Raw genomic sequence first — 19,151 nt, 5'->3', positions numbered from 1 at the left:
GATCCTGGGTGGTCAGAGAGGGACTAAATGCCATGTTGGCTAATCCTGGAACCAGGAGCATCGTGTGAATCTGGTGGGTGGCAGGGCCCAGGCAGAGGGACATGGATCATGTCCTGGAGGTGTGGGATCCCCCCAGTCAGGCCTTCGCGTCTCTGTATCAGGCTGAGAACGCTGGACCTGATGCGATCAGCCCTGCAGCTGGAGGCAGTGGCCTCTGAAACCACGGCAGGGAGATCCAGCAGAGCACGTCTGCCAGGGACTCGGCTCGACAGCAGAGATCTGCAAACCCTTACGCGAAGAGAAGAAGATGCATGGCCTCCTGGAGCCGTGCTGCGTGTCCTGAGCACTTCACTGTATCGCCCTGTTTCTCCACCTGTAAAATGGGTCCATGTGTTTTGGAGCTGGGACTGCTCCTCCCACCCCTGCAGTGTCCACAACCAGGCAGGTCTGAGGGACAACTCATGCAAGGAGTCCCCTCCTTTCCACAGCACAACCATTGCTGCCTCTGTTCTGCTCTGTGACTGTAGGCAGGGGACAGGGTAGGGAATGGGTCCTCTGAAAAGCTGGGCCTGTGTCCAGTTTTAAGGCAAATAATAGTGCCTGGGTAAATATCACAGCCTCTTACAGGTAGAGGACACGAGTGAGTGACTGCAGAGGTTATTTGTAGCGGCCAAATTGTGCCTGCTTTCTGCACTGCCCTGCACACTGACATGAGGATGCAGTGAATTCAAGTTTCTCTTCCCCAATTTCACAAGTGCCATTGCTCCACGAGCCCTGTCTCAGTGCTGCAGGGATGCATGCTGGCTTCTTATTTTCACACTGTTGTTCACTGAATGCCTCACAGAAGCGGCCGCTGCTTCTCTGGTGATACCGCTCGTTACTGTTCTCACAAAGAGCTCTTTTGGGGAGAAACCATAGAATCAGAGTCATTAAGGTTGGAAAAGACCTCTAAGATCATCAAGTCCAACCACCAGCCCAACGCCCCCAGGCCTCCTAAACCACGTCCCCAGGTTTTTTGAACCCCCCCAGGGACGGTGACTCCCCCACCTCCCTGGGCAGCCTGTGCCAGGGCCTGACCGCTCTGGCAGGGAAGGCATTTCCCTCACACCCAACCTAAACCTCCCCTGGCGCAGCCTGAGGCCGTTCCCTCTCGTCCCGTCCCTGGTGACTTGGGAGCAGAGACCAGCCCCCCCCTCACTCCAGCCCCTCTCAGGCAGCTGCAGAGAGCGAGAAGGGCTCCCCTCAGCCCCCCCTTCTCCAGGCTAAACCCCCCCAGCTCCCCCAGCCGCCCCCCAGCACACTTGTGCTCCAGACCCTGCCCCAGCCCCGCTGCCCTTCTCTGGACACGCTCCAGCCCCTCAAGGCCCTTCTTGTCCCGAGGGGCCCAAACCTGAGCACAGCATTCGAGGTGGGGCCTCCCCAGGGCCGAGCACAGGGGCCCCATCCCTGCCCGGCTCCTGCTGAGTAGGGAACGATGCGGGAAGGGTTCCTCGGCTCACCGAGGCCCAGTTACGTGCCGACTTTATGCCCTTTTCCCCTCATCGTTCCCCGTTTTAGCCGCTTTCCCTCGGGCCCGGGTGGGGAGGTACGGCTGAAGGGAGCCAGCCGGCGATGCGGCGGCGGGCGGGGAGCCCCGGTGAGGCCGGGACTACATTTCCCATCATGCAACGCCGAGAAGGGCAAGGCGGGACACCCAGCGTTGCATGCTGGGACATGTAGTCTTCCTTTGGCTTGCATGCTACTTGCAGCACCCTATTGGCTGGCTTCTCTATTGGATAGGAGCGGCGTCAAGCAACAGTTGGAGGCGGGGAGTGAGGCGCCCGTCGCCGTTCTTACTGGTCAGAACGAGCGCCGTGGGCGGGGAGATTTGAGAAAAAACACCCGCCTCCTTCAAACGTCGCGTAGAGGAGGGTTTTGATTGGCGGAGGGGAGGTTTGGCGCCAGCTTCGGAGCGGGCGACGGGTAGCGGCTGGGGTGAAAGCGGTGAAGGCTGCGCTGACAGGAGGACGGGAAGGCTCGTCTCGGCTCGCCTCGGCTCAACTCAAGGCGGCTCGTCTCGGCTCAATGGATCCCGCACCGGGCTGTTCCTACCGCCGCCGCCTCCTGCTCCTCTCCCCGACCTCCCCGGCTTCACCCGCCGTGGTCAAGTCTCTTTTTCCCGCCGACCTCTCGCCGGTCTCTGACCTGCGCCTCACCATGGAGCAGCTGGGACGCGGGTCAGTCACGGCGGGGACCCCTTCTGCTGGGCTCGGGGCGCCCCCTTTCCTCCTGGCTGAGGGCCTCTGCCATGCCTCCCCCGCCCCCCAAAACCAACCCCAAACCCGGGGTCTTGAGGGCCCGTTCCCCCCTTTTCTTCCCCCCCGGGCCCGCAGCGAGGCCTAAGGGACGCCCCCTCACCCCACCCCCCCGCCATCCCAAGCCTCGAGGGTCTCTTCTCTCCCCCACTCCGGACCCGAAGCGCGGCATGGGGGAGCTCTTCTCCCCCCCCCCCCCCCATTTCAAAAGCAAAGCAAGGCCCCAAAGAGCTGTTCTCCTTCCGTTCCATCCACTGCCCACCCCACGCCCCCAGTGAGGCCTTGAGAAACTTTTCTTCTACCACCCCCCACCTTCCCGAGGCCTCAAGGAGCTGGTCTTATACCTCTGCTCCCCCCCCCCACCCCCAAAACAAGTCTCGGGGAACTCTTCTACCCTCACCACTCCCACCCCCCAAAAAAAGAGTGAGGCCTCGTGGATCTCTTTTTCCCGACTCCTGCCCCAATTGAAGCCTTGAGGAGCTCTTTTATTAATCACCCCCCACCCAGGGAGGCCTTGGGGACCTCATCCCTCCCTTAAAACTGAGACTTTGAGGATCTCTTCTCCTAACCCTCCCCCCAAAAAGCGAGGCCTCGAGGAGCTGTTTCTCTTTACCCCTCCCCCCCAAAATGAGGCCTCGAGTTCTTCCTATCCCCCCACTGCCCTTGCAAAACTGAGTCCTCCACGACTCCCTTACCCACCCCCGCCTCTTCCTGATGCCTCCCCTCCTGCAGAGCTCTCCTCCCCGCTCCTGCTGCTCTGGGCCCCTCCTCCCACCAAATAGCCCCCTTCTCTCCTGTCCCTTTCTCCGCAGGGAGCCCCCAGGCTTGGCCTTCCCCCCGCTCTGTCCCACGGGAGCCCCTGCTCCCCTGCCCACATGTGGTCGTGGCCCCTGCGCTGCAGGCCATCTTCCCCAGCGGTGTGCCACCATCTTCCCCTGGTTCTGCTCGGGGTGTCCACCTCGCTCCTGTGCCTGGCCCCAGGGCCGGGTGCTTTCCCCTCTCCCAGGAATTAATGCTGGTACCTTTGTGTCCGTCCATCTCACCTCCTTCTTGCTCCCCACACACACCTTCACCCGGGTCCTGCATACCCCTCCTCTCTTTACTCTTTCACATACAGAAAATGCTGCAGTCTCTGGGCTCTGCCACCCCTCTCTCCCCATAACCATGTGCTTGCTCAGTCTGGTTTTGCTGTTACTAGTCTCTAACTCCTTCATCTTGTTATTCCTACAGTTTGCCTCTTGGGTGGCAAAACAGGAGTTTTGCCCTGGCCTGCTCTCTGGTCCTGATGGCCTTCCTGATGTTTGTCCTTTGTTTGCTGTTTTTATATCATTCTCATTTCTATAATCACCTGCTTTATGATCCTTCCCTCCTTCAGATTCCTGGAATTCCTGTAAACGATTTGCGCCAGTCCCGTCCCGTGTGTCATCCCGCCCCCCTCCCATGTCCATTATTACGTCCTTTGAGCTTGTAGCCCCAGCTTGCACCTTGGCACATTTTTTTTTAATTAACCCATGTGATGGAGGAGCCACGCTCAAGTAGCTTTTCCTTTATTTAGGGTAATACAGAGCAAGGCTACATATGATACGCATATCTTTCTGTATTGAAGCTGCCGTGACCCCTGCCCACCTATGAAAGGAGCACGTGTGTGATGTGGCTCAGCAGTCGGGCAGGAGAACTTGCCCTGAGGTTCCCTGCCCGCTCGCAGAGCGGTGTTTGTACTTGCACACACATCAGGTCAGGGGCTGGTCTGAGTCGGGCTCTGAATGCCCCTAGCCCCTTCACCTACAGAATGATTTTGACTGGTCTGATCGTTGTGTGAACAGAGGAGAGCTTGCTTAGTTGATAAGACAAAATTTGAGAGATAACTACTTATAAAAATAAGTTTGAGTTAGAAGTTTGGTAATTTTCTATGCAAAACAATAATGAAATGAGTGGCTGCCAAAGAAAGGGTTGCAATCCCGAGAAGAATAATGTGGCTCTGATAAAGGTGTTTCTAGAGAATGGTTTGGGAGGTGCTAATGTGATTCCAGGCACCAATATCCAACTGCACGCTTAGTGTTTCTAGTTCTAAAGTTTTATTGCAAGCTGTGTCACTTTGTTGTATTAGAACCTTCATTTGTGAAGGCACAAGCTCAGGACAGACACTAAAACATCATTTCAAAAAGCCCCTTACACTTAGTATGTCATGGAGAAAAGCCTGGTAGTTTGGTGCAAGGCTATCAGGAGAATGACTGTCTGAAACGACACTCTCCCTGTCTCTGTTTTGGAGGCCTAACTTCTAATATTGTCAGCCCTGCATGTGCAGGTTTAAGAAAACAAACGCAAACCCTGAAGCTGAAGTCCCCGTAGGTGTCTGATCTGAGGGTACCTGTAAGCGTGGGGATCAGGTGGTGGTGGTGGTGTCCATCTACTCGACAGTGCGCAAGCGGCTGCAGTTGGCAGGATTGCCAGGCTGGGATCCTTTTGCTTGGCCGATGATAAAGGTTTTGGGTTATGATTACCTGCGATGTATATCTGCGTTCAGGCAACTCCTATATCTTATTTCTCGCTTCAACGAGCATTTAAAGCAAATACCTAACTTCCTTCACAGTCGGCATGAAAGCGCTGAGCAAGATCTGGGAAACAAGACTACTAATGGTTTGCAGAGAACAGTGTCATCGGAATCGACAGACTCAGGTATGGCTTTCTCACTTCATAAATAAGTAAGAAATGAAAAGTAGCGTGTCTTTTAGGTGGCTTCAGCTGCAAGCAGTTTCCAGGGTTTGGTAGAGAACTAATGCTGCCTGCCTGCAGTCCCTGCAGCCCTTCTCACGCTCTTGAAAGGAGGGAGGGAGGCAAGCCATCACTTGGCAAGCTTCTGCTGTTCATGGTCTGGGTTGTGTGTGGGGTTTTTTTAGCTTTAGCTGTCCTGGAGCATGTTAGCAGTAGCGTTGAGTTAAAGCTGCATCTGGCCCCACAGGGGGTCTCTGGCAGAGATGGCTTTTTCCTTTTTTCTTGGGAAGGCTGTTAAGACATGGTTGCTGACCTGTTATGCTTTGCACTCCAGCATGATGTTTATCGCTGCCATTTTCTGATTGCCTTGATGTTCTGCTCTGTACATGGTAGTAGGTCAACACCTTTATCGTGAGTGTATCAGCCTTTCTTGCGGTAGAGATGGCTGGAGATGAAGGCTGCTAAAGATAGCCCAAGATAGGCTTCGCTGGTGAATTGGATTCCCACCATTCTCTAGTCTGGGGTGTCTTGCAGATATTGGCTTGTGAGTGTTTATAGCTGCGTGTTGGGGCTGTGGTCTGGAGACCAGGAGATAGTGTTTCATTCTTCATTGTTGGGATCCGTTGCATATCTGCGCTCGGCTCTGAATGGGACCGATCGGAGTTTCTGCCCTTTGGAGGGTGATAACTTTGATGAAAGCAAGTTGTCACCGTGTGGTTTCTCTCCTTAAACCCCAACTGTGCTAGCCTGCTCTGCGTGCTCAAATCGAGGCTGCTGGGCAGGGCTTGTCTTGTGGCTTGGGGTTTTTTTTGTGGCTTTTTGTTGACACGAGCTGATTGTTTATCTGAAACGTGGGGAGCTGCATCTGAGTACTGATATTGCCTAGAAGTATTTTTTTTTTCAAATAGGATGTTTTATAAGTGAAAATGAAATAAGCTATCACCCCATAACTTGTAGAATCAGGAAAGCTTCTGATCATCACTGGACTGGACCAGTGAATTGAAATCGGTGTCTCCATCTGAATTTATGCACCAGCCTGGCTGTGCATGGTACACTTGGCCTTCAAAGGAACTCTGTGAACTGCTAAAACGTGAGGATAGCTTGCAAACCACAGAGTGGGATAGAATAACCGAGCTTGCTAAATCTCCGCTTCCTCCTTGTCTCTCTTCTTTTTTCCCGTCTCCGAAGCAGGCCTTCAGTGCTTACAAAACACTCATGATTAAGGTTTCTGCTCCACCGGGACCACTACCTGTCATGTTAGTCAAATTAATTCTTTGTAGTTGTTTGTTTAGATCACAGTCACCGAAGTAGCAACAAGTCTTGTCATGATGATATAGAGCACGTTCTGTTAAGCTGTTGGCCTGTCGCTGGGGCTTGTGAATACCACTGTAGTACAGAAACTCCATGGGGAATCTGTGGTTAAGCTTCATATTTGACTGTACTTAAATGCTGTCTAGCTGTAATGTTTCACTTGGTTTGTATTTATGGAGTGCTTGCTTCCAGTACACTAGCATGAATTAAGAAGGGCCTTTTTCTTGGAATGACCCCAAAATCTCTTACTATGAAGAGGTGTAACTAAAAACATGGCTTAAAAACCCCTAAAGGACTAAGTTGTTTATCAAGATGTGCGTGTGAGAGAATAAGCCAAGAATATTCCAGGTTATGTGGTAGCGCTCTCTTCTATATTAAATTCTAGGCAGGGCTGGGGGTGATATTTTTAATTAGTCCTGCTTTTCTGCAGGCACTAACACCTGATTATCTACGGGCAAACCCAATGGTATGGAGTATCTGTCACTGTTACTTACTCCACCACTGAGGAGAGGCTGCAGACGGGACTTTCCACATCAGTTTCCTCTCTGAGCTCAGGCTCTTTCTCAGGAAATCTGTAGCAGTGTCCAATACTTTGCGTTTCCTAGGTACTACTCAATAGAAAACATTGCCTTTCCTCTGCAGGTTGTGCTTTGGATTCGCCTGGTCCCGTAACATCAAACGATATCATGGAGGAAACGTATGTAACATATGCTAAGCCTGACTCCTGGCATTGCACGTTGCACCATTAACAAACGTAGGCTGACGAGAGGCTTGACGTGGCTTTCCTTTGCTGGCATGTGTGCAGTGGGCTCTTCTCTCTCAAACCCGTAGAAGCGTGGGCTGTAGTGCTCTGCAGCTTGAGATGCTAGGCTTTGTCTTGTCTGTGCCCCAAAGTACTTAACGAGTCTTGGGTGACTGAGTTAACGTGTCGTACCAAGCAGACTGTTTGAGCATGACATTGGCACCTTACCAGGAGTCTGAGGCTGCACCACATTGCATGTAAGTTGCAGTTTTCACTCAACGCTTAAATTACAATTTATCCTGTATATGCCTTAACTGATACCAAGCGGTTGCTCTTAGCTTTGAATCTGCCACTCAATTAGATTATTTTTCTTTTCCTAATCTTCTGTTCCCAGGGATGGGGGACGGATGCCCTTGGTCTCTGATTCACGGAGCTCTTCTTCCTTTAACCTAGCTTCTTGTCTAAACAACGCTGAAAAGAATTTAAGGAAAGGAGGGGGAGGAGTCTAGCTAGTGTTTCAAAAACTAGGATGGGATAAGCTGGATATAAGTAGCTTTTGAGGATGACAAAGTGTCATCGAGAAGCATGTTGGCTTCTGCTCAGCAGAACGCTCCGTGACTTACGTACAAGGCTGATTTTTAGTGTACTGTCCTTCGGTGCTAACGGTGGGGCATCTCACTTGCTTTTAGGTTTGAGAAAGCAATTCTTGAATCCAGCAGGCTGAAGTAAGTATACTTCTTTTTTAACTTCTTTGTCAGCTACTGTTGTAGCTTATGGAGTGTTATTGGGGAGTGGGGGAAGCGAGTTCTGTTCAGGTTACCGTCTTTTAAAACAAAATGTTGAACTAAATCTTTGTTTCTTTTTAATCGTAGCACTCGAATGCCTTTCAGAAGAATACATTCACTGCCAGTAAGTGAGGGTGGTATCGGCCTTGTATAAATGTTGAAGGATTTAGCGCATTAAGCATTTTTATTTGGATACATTCCATAAGTTGTTAATTTTTTGTCTTCAAAAACAGCTGCTGTGGTACTTAATGAAAACTGTCAAAATTACAGCTTGTAAACTCCAGATCTCATTTAAGTTAATGTGAAATTTCAGTGATCTGGCTTTGTTGCTAGAGCAGTTGAAGCATTTTGGTGCCTGTACTGATGTCGGCATGAGATTCCTGCACATAGTTTGCATGACTTTGTAGTCGAGAGACCTGACGGTCTCTATCACCCCGTTTTGCTTAAAACGTGGTTGTGCAAAGACTATATTGCACAATACTGAACCAGCACTTCTGTATAAACGTTGCAGCAAAGCCTCCTGGGATCCAGCCCTGCTCTGAAGAGAAACCATTCCGATTCTCTGGATAGCGATGCTTTTCAACCATTGGAACAAGATGAAAATAAGGAGAATGTAAGTGTTGCTTTCTGTTGCCTGCGATGACGTGGGGTAAGAGGCGGTACCGGGGGAGCTGATGGAGCACACCCCTTCGGCAGTGGATGTGGTGGAAAAGCCTTCTGTTACGCTCTGCCGGGCGGTAGCTCAGACATAACAAAGTTTTGCGTGGCTTGTCTTAGGGGAACTTGCAGTGAAGTGTGACAGCACTGATTGTAGCCAAGGCAAACTGATTAGAGGTTAATAAAAATTTGGAAGACTCTGCAGCTCCACCTTCATGCTGGTGAGCCTGATTGCTTTTGGGCTGCGGCAAGGGAAAAGGTATTCCTACTGCTAGCTTTAGATGGCTCCCAGGGGGGCCTCCAGGAAGCTGTTGAGTTAGGTCCCCTCATCTCTTTCCACTGCTGCCATGGGGAGCCCTGGCTCCTCACAGCACCAGTGTCCTTCTGCCTGCTTGGTCTGAAGGGCCTTGCTGCTGGAAATCCCTTCGGTAGGGCTCTGACAGGTCTCGACAGGAGAGTGGGTGTCAGGATGCAGTGTTGGCTGCCTTTTAAAAATGATTTCTTTTGCAGAGGAGTTGACTGACAGAAGAATTAGAAAAGCCTTAAGCCTGTAGGTGATATCAAGAGGATAAAAGCTTGATAATGTTAAACGAATTGCTATTGTAACATCTCTAATTTGAAAACATTTGCCTTCGGGCGGTTCCTATTGGCAGCAGGGAACTTAAATCCAAAATGTCAGGAAGTTTTTTAAAAAAAAGACCTAGAAAGATAAAAGGATCCTAGCAGCTTACACAGGCTGTAGTCTTGGTAAAATGATCGCTTTGCTCCTTCTTAATTCAGGAATCGTTTGAGTTTAAGAAGCCGACCAAACCAGCTTCTCGTAGTTCTGTGCACGTCCATTCCCGTGACGGAAAAGGGGTTCCTGGACCAAGGCAGAATTCCTCTCCAGCTCAGACAGTAAGTAATAAAGTGTTCTTTGCAACTAATTCTCACCTGATCCTGTGCATGCCTGCTGTCTGGGAGCAAGAACTTCATTGGGATTCTAAGACGATGCTGTTAATTACCACTATTCATGTGCCAAAGAAAAAAACCCGTATCCGTCTGCCAGATAAGAAAACACTCCTCACGTTTGGCTCATGAGATGGTCAGAAGTTTGAAACATGGATTGTTCTGTAGTGTGTGAAAAGTGAAACCGAGCTGCGGTTACGCTGCAGTAAGTCAAGGGAGGGCGGACACCGATGTGGAAGAGGGGAAGCTAGCTTGAAACTGCTTTCACTGTCAGTAGAGCAGGTATTTCTGTTGAGGCAGATGCACTTGGAACAATGAAGCCAACTGTGTAGACACAACTGAATCTTATGTCCAGAAATGACGTGCGGGAGGAAAATGACCTTATTCATATTGTGTTGCTTAGAAAAAGCAACTGAAAGAACATGATGGGTCCTTGCAGAGACACAGAGCTGGGGGGACTAAGTCTTGTCTCCACCCCTTGAATCTGGTAGTCCTTCATCCTGCTCAGTGCTCTTGATCTTGTGCTTATCAGCTGCAGAGTTTGTTAGTTCTTGTTCCTAGTGACACCACCCATTTCTCCTTCGCACCTTCGCTGGATAGCCTCTTCCAGAGAAGAGGGTTATTGCTTAACGAGGCTAATGAAGCACTCTGCTGTTGTGAGGATCAAATAAAAGCATTGGAGCTCCATTTGGGGTTTGCCTAAGCCAGTGTATTCTAGGCGGCAGAATAACACCTGTTCTCTGTAGCGCAGCGCGAGGCACGGCACCGCCTGTGGGGTCACAGCGTCCCGCAGTAAAGAGAAGGAATGTTGTTAAAACTAACTGTCTTGTCTCAGTTTCCTGCTGGTGAAATACCCGTGGGTGAACAGGAGAACGCCAGGCCGGCTTTCCTGCAGCAGTCTTCTCTGACTTCCTCTGAAAGTGAAGATGACGATGGATTCCTGGAGCTGCTAGATGAGCAAGATTTGAAGGTATGTGCAGAGGAAATATGTTGGAAGCTTCAAAATCGGGTCTGTCTTAACATTGATAGTCTACCAGCAACGCGTGTCCCTGGCGCACGTGTGCTGTAGCGGAAGTCGGTGTGGTAAGTCAAGCGGCAAAAAGCCAGGTACTAGGGAACCCTGGAGCCTGAGTTAGCACCTCTTTCAGCTCCTACATTTCAGTGTCTGTCTAATATGTGCTCTTTCCTAGTGCAGATGGTGGATTTGCTTGGGGTGTGAACAGCAGCCAGTCGAAGAACTGCTGCTGTTCCTATTGGCAGATGAGAATTTGCGTTACTAGAGAGAATTATCTGAACAGTTGGCGTTTTTCTTTAGAAACTTGCTGAAGGAGGTATTTGCTTTTGAGCCACTTAAATAGAAGGTTCCTTCTAATCGAATTTTAAATGCTTAAAGCTTTGGAGGAGCCGCATTGTTTATCAGTCAATGAGCTAGTGTAACTTACCTTCGCCAGCATGTCTCAGCTCGGTTGTTACTTCACTGAGTATTGGACTAGTAATCGAGTTACGTTCCTAGAACTGCTCTGACAGCTGAGCTCAGCTGGAATGTTTGCCCGAGCTGTGCAGAAGCTGTGCTATTTACAGCCCACGGTGAAATAGATGAGAATGAACTTTCTTTTTTTTTTTTTTCTTCCCCTCAGAACGATGAGGAGATGCCATCTGATGTGGCGAGCCTCTGGACTGCTCCACTAGTCATGAGGAAAACAGACAATCGGGTGAGTGTTCTGGCAGAGCACAACAGAACAGAGACGGGGACTTTGTCCTGGCAGCCGTTTTCACTGCTGGGACAAGCGATCCCACTGTCTCTGATCCTGTATCCCTAATAACAACACAGCATAAACCCCTTCAGTACTCTGTTATCTCTAAAGCCTGTTTACCTGGAAGCCTTTGTCAGTGCAGAACAATGCCCATTGTCCGCGTATAGAAGCGTGAACTTTCTTTTTACAAAAACACTTCATAAATGCAAGATGATCTTGGCTTCCCTTATCAGATACTTGTTGACATATCTTGAGTATGTTTTGCACAGACTTACCTAGAATGCCTGTAGCCTGATGTTCTGATAATAGACTGCGAAGGGAGTTTAGACTCCAGCAAAAAGCTCTTTAATCTGTTGATAGATCATCTGTTAATTGGTATAAAGCACTCTGCTAGCACATCTTATTGCTTCTGCTGCTCCAAGCTCACCCAGTCCACGCAGCAGCAAACAAGGCCCTGAATTTAGACGACCCGGCTAACGCCCTGCGGTTGCTGTGCAGTGGCAGGGTCTCAGATAAGGCAAAACTTGTAATAGCCTGGAAGTCTGAGGCTTGCTTAGTCTCTAATCTAAATCTTTGCTGGACAACTCTTAACACCTCTCCTTCCTCGCAGGGCAAACGATGCCGGTTGTTTGGCTCTTTGTCTCAGCCCAGTGGTGTAGGAAGAACCACCCAGAAGAGGATGGAGAGGTCCCAGGAAGAGAATTCTCCAGGGAAAAGCAAGAAGAGGAAAAGCCTGCCTGGAACACCTTCGGAGGATTCAACGGTCGGTGGCTTGGCATCTGACGTTGTAACGGCATTGAGTAGGAGGGGATCTCATATAGGTGGCTGGTTTATGAAGGTTCGCGAGGGAGCTTCTTCGGGTGAATTGCTGACCTAGCAGAACTGCGTTCTCCCGCATCGTGCGGGAGCTGGCGCAGCAATTGCATACTCCTGAGCCTGAGCTTTGCCTTAATCCGAAGGGGAGGCTGGGGAGTCGTAGTTCAGGGCCTCAGGGTAAACTCTGAGTTTTGTGTTACGTTATGGGAAAAGGATCTCTCTGCTGTCGGTACTCGGCACTGATCTCTAACCCGTGTTCCTCTAGAGTTTGAAAATGGTAAAGACGCAATCCTCCACAGCAGAGATCGAAAGCATTTTGGACAGTGACCAGAGAGACCTTATTGGTGACTTCTCGAAGGTAATTCAAGCGATTTAATGGTCAAGTGTTAATTCAAGTGGCCTCAAAGCAGCCCAAGTAAAGCACTGCCCTTTAACTGTACATACTCGAATTCCTAGGAAGGGCTGTCGGTGAGAGGGGCGCTTTCATAGCGATTCATTTGTGGTTACTCAAAAAGATCTAGAAAATTCCCTCAGTATAGGAGCCAAAAATAAAATTCTACCCCTGACTTTTAGTATTCTTAGTTTTAACTCTTGAGCTTTGAAGAGATTCTTGCCAACAAAGTGTCTGTATTACAAAGTGAACTGCCGGACACTGTGCTATCGCCTACGCGGCTCACGTTTGGGATTGTCTCAATTAAACGCTGTCTGTCTTACAGGGTTATTTATTCCACACCGTTGATGGGAAACACCAAGATTTAAAATATATTGACTCAGAAATGGTATGTGCTCCAGGGACAGTAAGAAAAATTCCTTACTGGGGTGGGGGGAACAACACAAATCCATCTTGAAATAACTGAACTCTGGGGGTTTTTTGTTTGGGTTTTTTTAAATTCAGATTGTGTCTGTGCTGACTGGGAAGTTTGCGAGCTTCATCAAGGAATGCGTGATAATTGATTGTAGATACCCCTATGAGTACGAAGGAGGACACATCAAGGTATGTTGACCATGTAAAAGCAACGTAGAGTTGTCTGAAGCTGCAAACCGGGGCCGCTCAGCACCATGCGGGGCCGCTCCTCGCTAGCGAGCACCCAAGGCCGTGTGGAGCCGGTATAGCCGAGACGCCTGAGCGCCCCACTGGGGTCTGGGATCCTGGCAGGCCTATGCAAGGTGTGAATCTTGGGACGCTGAGCTCATGCTTGGTGCATGAAGTTAATTTTCCCCTCAAAGGAGGGAGCGTTTCACTTTCCTTAAGCAGAGGAGGTGGCCCGCGTGGCAAGCAGGGAGGCGGTTCCAGAGGAGGATGTAAGACACTTGGTGTCCAGCATCCTGATACCTTGGGAAGGTAGAATTAGAATATTAAACCTAATTTAAACCACAGAAAGACCAAAACAAAGTCTTAAAATTAAAGTCTTTTAAAGATTTTAATTTTTAAGACATCCTAATGTCTTAAGGACAAACAGTTGTGAAGAACATAGTTGACACTGACGCTTGCTGCTTGAGCAAGCCGGCTGGCCCTGAAACGCGGCGAGATGGGGAGGGAAATCCAAGGAGCCACAGCTGTTGAAACGGCCATCTGAAAGGGGCCTGGGCCACCCGGCGTCAGCGTCAGACCGTCTGTAACATTGTGCTGGGGCTTGAAGCCGTGTCCCCAACGGCTGGAGAGGGGTGCCAGAACTCCTGTAGGAAACCAAGCCGAGGAGGTGGCTCACGAGGAAGCGGAATAGGTTTGCTGCTGTTCTCCACTCACCGTGTGCACGGTCACGACTCTGCCTTACAGGGTGCTGTAAACCTTCACATGGAGGAGGATGTGGAAGACTACCTGCTTAAGAAGCCAATCCAGCCGTCGGAGAACAAACGAGTGATAATAGTGTTCCACTGCGAGTTTTCTTCAGAGCGGGGTCCTCGAATGTGAGTTACCCACGCACCCCTAGGAAACAACTTACCGCTGCGCTAGTTGGGAGCGAAGCTTTCGGGGTGGCACGGGTTACTGTGCTGGCGGGCTGCTTCACAGGCAGTTTGTCGCGAGCGGGTGTTGGTTGTCACGTCTGGCGAGGATGTGAGACAAGGCACGATGCCAATGGCCGTGCTGAAGTCGGGCTGGTGCGCTGGGTTGCCTGGAGATGGAAAGGGGAAACCAGTTAGCCGCAGCTTTGCGGCCAGTGTGGCTTGTCAGCGTGTTCGTCACGGGCAGCGCCTTGCTTCTGTAACCCAAGGAATGGGGAGTTTTGGGTGCGCGCTGGTTTAATCCGCTATTTATTGAGCGCAAGATTTAATGGAGGACTCTTTTATTTTTTTTTTTTAATTTTATTATTTTTTCTCCTGCTGCAGGTGCCGGTTTGTGAGGGAGCGGGACAGGCTGGGTAACGAATACCCCAACCTCCATTACCCGGAGCTCTATGTCCTGAAGGGGGGTTACAAGGACTTCTTCTTAAGATGCCGTGTAAGTAATGTTCTCCTAAATTCATCTCCTTCACGCTCAGAAAAGAAACGATAGATGAAGAAATACCCATGCATTCCTGCTCGATCAGGCTCCTCTTCGGAGCAGGGTGCCTTTCTGCTGGGGCAGGCTTTCCCGCTGTCTCGCAGCGCTCTCCTGGACTGAGAGCAGCTGAGACTTGGCAGTGAGGCTCTCGAAGCCCATCCCATACTTCAGAGCTCTCTTGCTGCCGTAGCTGAAAGGTTTCTCCACTTGTCTTGAGAGTAAACTATAAAACTGGTTTCTGCCCTTTCATAACAACTAGGAGTTCAAAATGTCATTTGGAGAAGGAATTTAAGACTGCTCAGCCTGCAAGGACTGGGGGAGAAGAGAGGCTTGGCAGTAATTGCTAACAAATGGAAACCTGGAGTCTCATGCTATACTAAAATAGCAACATAGAAAAACTCCAGCTCTGAGTTTTCAGGCTCTAATTCAGCCAAGGAAACTAAAGAACGCCCAGCAGCTCCTCCCAGGGTTGTGAGGAGGCTCCCAGGGTGTTTCTTGTATCACTTGGCTTCTGCTGCTTCAGCATTTCGGTGGCTCGGTTCTCCTTCTCCAGCTGGTTGCTCCTGCTGCTCTGAAACAAAGTAGGCCGTGCCCCGTCACTTGGGTCCCTCTCAGACCCCGCGCTTCAGCGTATCTCTTAAATTGCCTTCCTGTTCGGTGCCTCGGTGCGTTTTCAGAGAGATGTGAAGTATCCGGCCTTTCTGTGGCCGGCTGGCCGGGGCCCCGCGCTGTTTCCCGGGGGGATGTCGGGTCTCCCAGCGCCTGGGCCGCCTTGGGGGATGCCGGTTCATGGCAGGGAGTGCTGTCCTGTTTTTCGGCTCTCCCTGTGATCTGCTGGCTCCCCTGTGGCAGCGGGTGCCTGGGTTTGGTTTCGGACCCCGTGGGTGTTCTCTCCCGAGGTGGGAGGACCGAGGGCCTCAAGGTGGCAGCACGGAACAGCCGATGGCAGCCTTTAGCCCTGGGGCTGGCCTGTGAGCCAGCGGCTGGCCGGCTGAGAGACAAGTATTCTTCAAATCTGTGCTATTTCAAGGTGAATACCAGATAGACTGACTTTGTGTGTTGATGTCTGGCAGAAAATTTGGGGTGAGAGCTCTGAATACAGGACTGAAAGTCCTTCATTAACTATCACTTCTGAAGTAGCTGTAATCTGAATATCGATTGACTTTGTTCATCAACATCTGGGATGAAGCTCCTGCCCAGGGTGGGGACTCCAGTGTGTTTGTTCTGGTGGTGGCTGTTCAAAGGGTTGCTACCAGGCTCTGTCGGTGACTCGGGGATCATTGCTCCTGTGACACACTGAAGTAAAACCAGCTTCTCTTTCCCCAGAGCTTCTGCGAGCCCCAGAGCTACCGCCCCATGCACCACGAGGATTTTAAAGAAGACTTGAAAAGGTTCCGCACCAAAAGCCGAACCTGGGCTGGCGAGAAGAGCAAAAGGGAACTGTACAGTCGCCTGAAGAAACTCTAAAGGGCTGAATGAACAGGCGAAGGCTGCCCGTCGCGGCGGGGGGGAGGCTGCAGCGGGAGGGAGACGTGCCCGTTCCTTGCCTGGGGTTATCAAGTACCAGCGCTCTCCTCGTCTGCTGTCTTACCAGGAACACTGTGGAACTTGCGGCCGCCGGCTTGAACCCAGCGCCCTGGGTGCCGGCTGGGAGCTGACTCTTCTCGATACTCTTGTTAACGCCGCTTCGTGGAAATGAATTCTCACGCTCCGTGACATCCGCACACTGCCCAACAGCCTGCCCCGGGAGGGGTGGGGAGAGGCTGTCGCGTGCCACGTGGTGGGGTTTGGCTGGTACGTGGTGCAAGCAGTGAGGGTATTTTAGTGCCTGTTATTTTTTAAGTGCTTTATTTTATTTAAATACAGTCAAATGAAGCCAACGCTGCTGCAGTTGAATCGACTGGCTTGTACTCAAACCTTGTTTCGGCTAGAAGGCAGCCTGCCATTGGGGGGTGGGGGGAGGGTTAATTATTTTTTTCAGCTGCGGCTTTGATCCTGCGTTTTCGTGGCACGACGCGTCGAGATGAAGCGATACAGGAAATGGTTCAGTACAGCTCGAGCTTCCCACCTCGCCGAACTCCCGTGTCTCGCTGTGGGAAGCCTCTTGAAGAAAGTCTGTGCGGAAATAGCTTATTTTACGTAGATATGATGTTCACCTCGTTTGCTTAATCTAGGTTGCTTTATTTCATAGTGATTTTAATTTAGCTGCTGCTTTAGTGTTAGAAGGGTTGGTGCTTCAACATAGGGAGAACCTCTGAGAACTGAGGGTAATTCAGAAACGGGGTGTCTCGGCCGACCCCAGCAGTACCGGGCAGCAAAGCTGTTACCAGGTTTCTCACCAGCAGCAACCTGCTGTTGCCGCTCCTGCCAAGGCTGCGTATCATCATCATGAAGCGTGTCCAGGAAAGAGCCCGGCTGGGAGGAATCACGCTGACGGTCGTGGGAGGCTGTTCTGAAAGTGCTGCTGCTGCCGGGGGTTTGACTCTGGCCACTTCTCCGGTAGCAGAAGCGCCTTTGCCAGCAAAGGCAGGAAACATAATCCTTGAAGGAAGAGGAGCTTCCTCAGCCGGCGTCGCACCCTGTAGCCCACCCACAGCCGCACGTGTGGTTCTGCGGCCACCGGTGCCAGTCCTGAAACCGCTCGGCTGTTATGTGACACCAAAAATTAAGACCCAACTAACGAACCTCGCGGTAGCCCGGTGATGTCGGGGTCAGGCCGGCTGCTTGCTGCAGCAGCGCTGTGCTGATTGCTGAAACTCATCTTCCTCACCTGAACCTCTTGGTGAAACTCGCGCAGCCTGGGACCAGCCCCGCGCCCTGGAAGCTCTCGGCTCTTACTGTAGCAGGAATCCAGGCTTTGCAGGGCTCGGCTTGCCCCGGGCCAGCCAGTCGTGCGTGCCCTTGTATCCGTGTCAAAAAAATACTGAAATGGCGGTGCCTTATGTGGAATTTTAACTTGACTTTTTTTTAAAAAAATGTTTCTTAAAACGTGCTGTTAATCCTCTTGAGAACTGAAAGGATAGAGCTCAAAAGTTTAACTTTTTTTTTTTAAATAAATCTGATTTTGCTGGCTTCCCTCAGCGCTGAATACCTTGAAAGGGAGGACGGTGAAAGGCTGACTCAGAAACGGCCCTTACCACCTCTTCCCCCATCTCACCTGGAAGGTTTGAGCTCTGGGAGGGAGCCGCTATGGGGCCGCGGTGGGGGACGGCGGTTGCCGGCGGGGCAGGGGCCAGCTGCCTGCGGCACGGGCAGCGCCGCCATCCACCCAAACCCCCTTTTGGCACAAGCCCCCTTGCGCCAAGCCCAATGGGAAATAATCAGTTTAGCCGCGCGGCGGCCGGGCGCGATCTCTCGGTACGACTTTGTAAGCGAACAGTTGCTCGATGTGGAAGTTTAACTCGGCAGCCCTGTTAAAAAAAGGCAGATGGAGGTTGGTGACGGAGCCGCGATGCTCTTTTCTGAGGTCACTCCTCTGGAGCAAAACCATTACAGCAAGCGGTGGCTTTACAGCCGCGCTTCCTGCGAATGCCCTCGATCAGCTCGTTGGCCCAAACTTCCCGATATCCGGGAAGCGGCGCGAGGTGTGGGCGTCGCGGCGCTCTGCGTCCCCGCGCTGCCGGGAGCCCCGGCGCGCCCTTGGAGGGCTCGGATGCGCCGGTAGCCCCGCAGGGATGGAAATGCCACCCCTGGCTTTATACCCCAGCCGTTCTGCGCGCGCTGTGTTTGAGTCCCGCGGGTGGGAAGGAGAAGGCTGCGAGAGGCATGTTTCTAAACGGGTCTGTACCGTATCAGGCAGCCGCGGGCTGAGGGAATAAAGTACTGAAAATCCAGGTGGTTTCTCTAACTCGACTCGTCCTGCGGCGGAAGGTGTGCTGGGGCTTGGCATCGCCACCGCGGCTCGAAAAGAAACCCACCTTGGCAATCGCTGCTTTTCCTGACTTCCATCCTTTGCTCGTCGCTTCCAGGATAACTTCAGGTGATGAAAAATAGCTCTCCGCTTTCCTGTAAGCTCCAGGAATTGGACCACTTGGAGGAAGGATGGTTTTCTTGCCCAGCTGGCGGAGCTGCGTGATGTCTGCGTGCCTGTAGCTGGCCAAGGCGGCTGGGTGAGAACTCACGGCCTCGGGCAGAGGCCTGGGACGCTGCAGGGAGGGACAGAGCTGGGAGAGCCCAGCCCAGCTCCAGCCCGGTCTGTTTCCCGGCTGATGGAGACTCGGGTCTGCAATCGCCCCCGTGACGGGGACACCAGGGCCGCAGCCACCTGAATCTCAAAGCAGGGCATTCCCATCGTACCGGCTACGCCGCGGAGCGCTGCAGCTCGCTTTTGGATGAAGATCCTTTGTGCTGGACGCTTTCCCAGTGGAGCACCTGAGAGGGCGTTTTGTTAAGGGCGTTAATGGCTTCAGCAGAAAGCGTGGAGATGAAGAGCAGGTGGCCAACGACGGGGTCAGCGTTAAAAGCTTCACTTAAAATACAGTGAAGTGATTTCAAATCCACCGGAGGCTAAAGCACAGAACCGGGTGGGGTGTTTTTTTCCCTTGCCTCCATCTGTCGTCCTTAAAACTGATGTTGAAAGCAGCTTACGGCTTCATCAGCTTCCACCACGAGTTCCTGAACGCCACAAAGCTTAGTGTTTTCTTTCGTGTT

At 51.4% G+C, this 19,151-nt stretch overlaps 1 protein-coding gene across 1 annotated transcript; it reads left to right on the top strand.

Annotated features, from left to right (window-relative positions):
• Nucleotides 1–1,931: 1,931 nt before the first annotated feature.
• Nucleotides 1,932–16,381, top strand: CDC25A (cell division cycle 25A). Its single transcript, XM_064445262.1, has 16 exons — nucleotides 1,932–2,216; nucleotides 4,885–4,970; nucleotides 6,960–7,014; nucleotides 7,749–7,784; nucleotides 7,932–7,968; nucleotides 8,356–8,457; nucleotides 9,282–9,398; nucleotides 10,285–10,419; nucleotides 11,087–11,161; nucleotides 11,814–11,966; nucleotides 12,285–12,377; nucleotides 12,736–12,798; nucleotides 12,915–13,013; nucleotides 13,797–13,927; nucleotides 14,348–14,459; nucleotides 15,828–16,381. The coding sequence occupies exons 1-16, from the start codon at nucleotides 2,065–2,067 to the stop codon at nucleotides 15,966–15,968; spliced, it is 1,587 nt and encodes a 528-aa protein (XP_064301332.1). The 5' UTR covers nucleotides 1,932–2,064; the 3' UTR covers nucleotides 15,969–16,381.
• Nucleotides 16,382–19,151: the final 2,770 nt, after the last annotated feature.

Source organism: Phalacrocorax carbo, chromosome 2 (genome assembly GCF_963921805.1).
Source record: "Phalacrocorax carbo chromosome 2, bPhaCar2.1, whole genome shotgun sequence".
Classification (NCBI taxonomy): Eukaryota; Metazoa; Chordata; class Aves; order Suliformes; family Phalacrocoracidae; genus Phalacrocorax; species Phalacrocorax carbo.
Note: the sequence above shows the minus strand (reverse complement) of the source record. Positions and strands in the feature narration are given on the sequence as shown.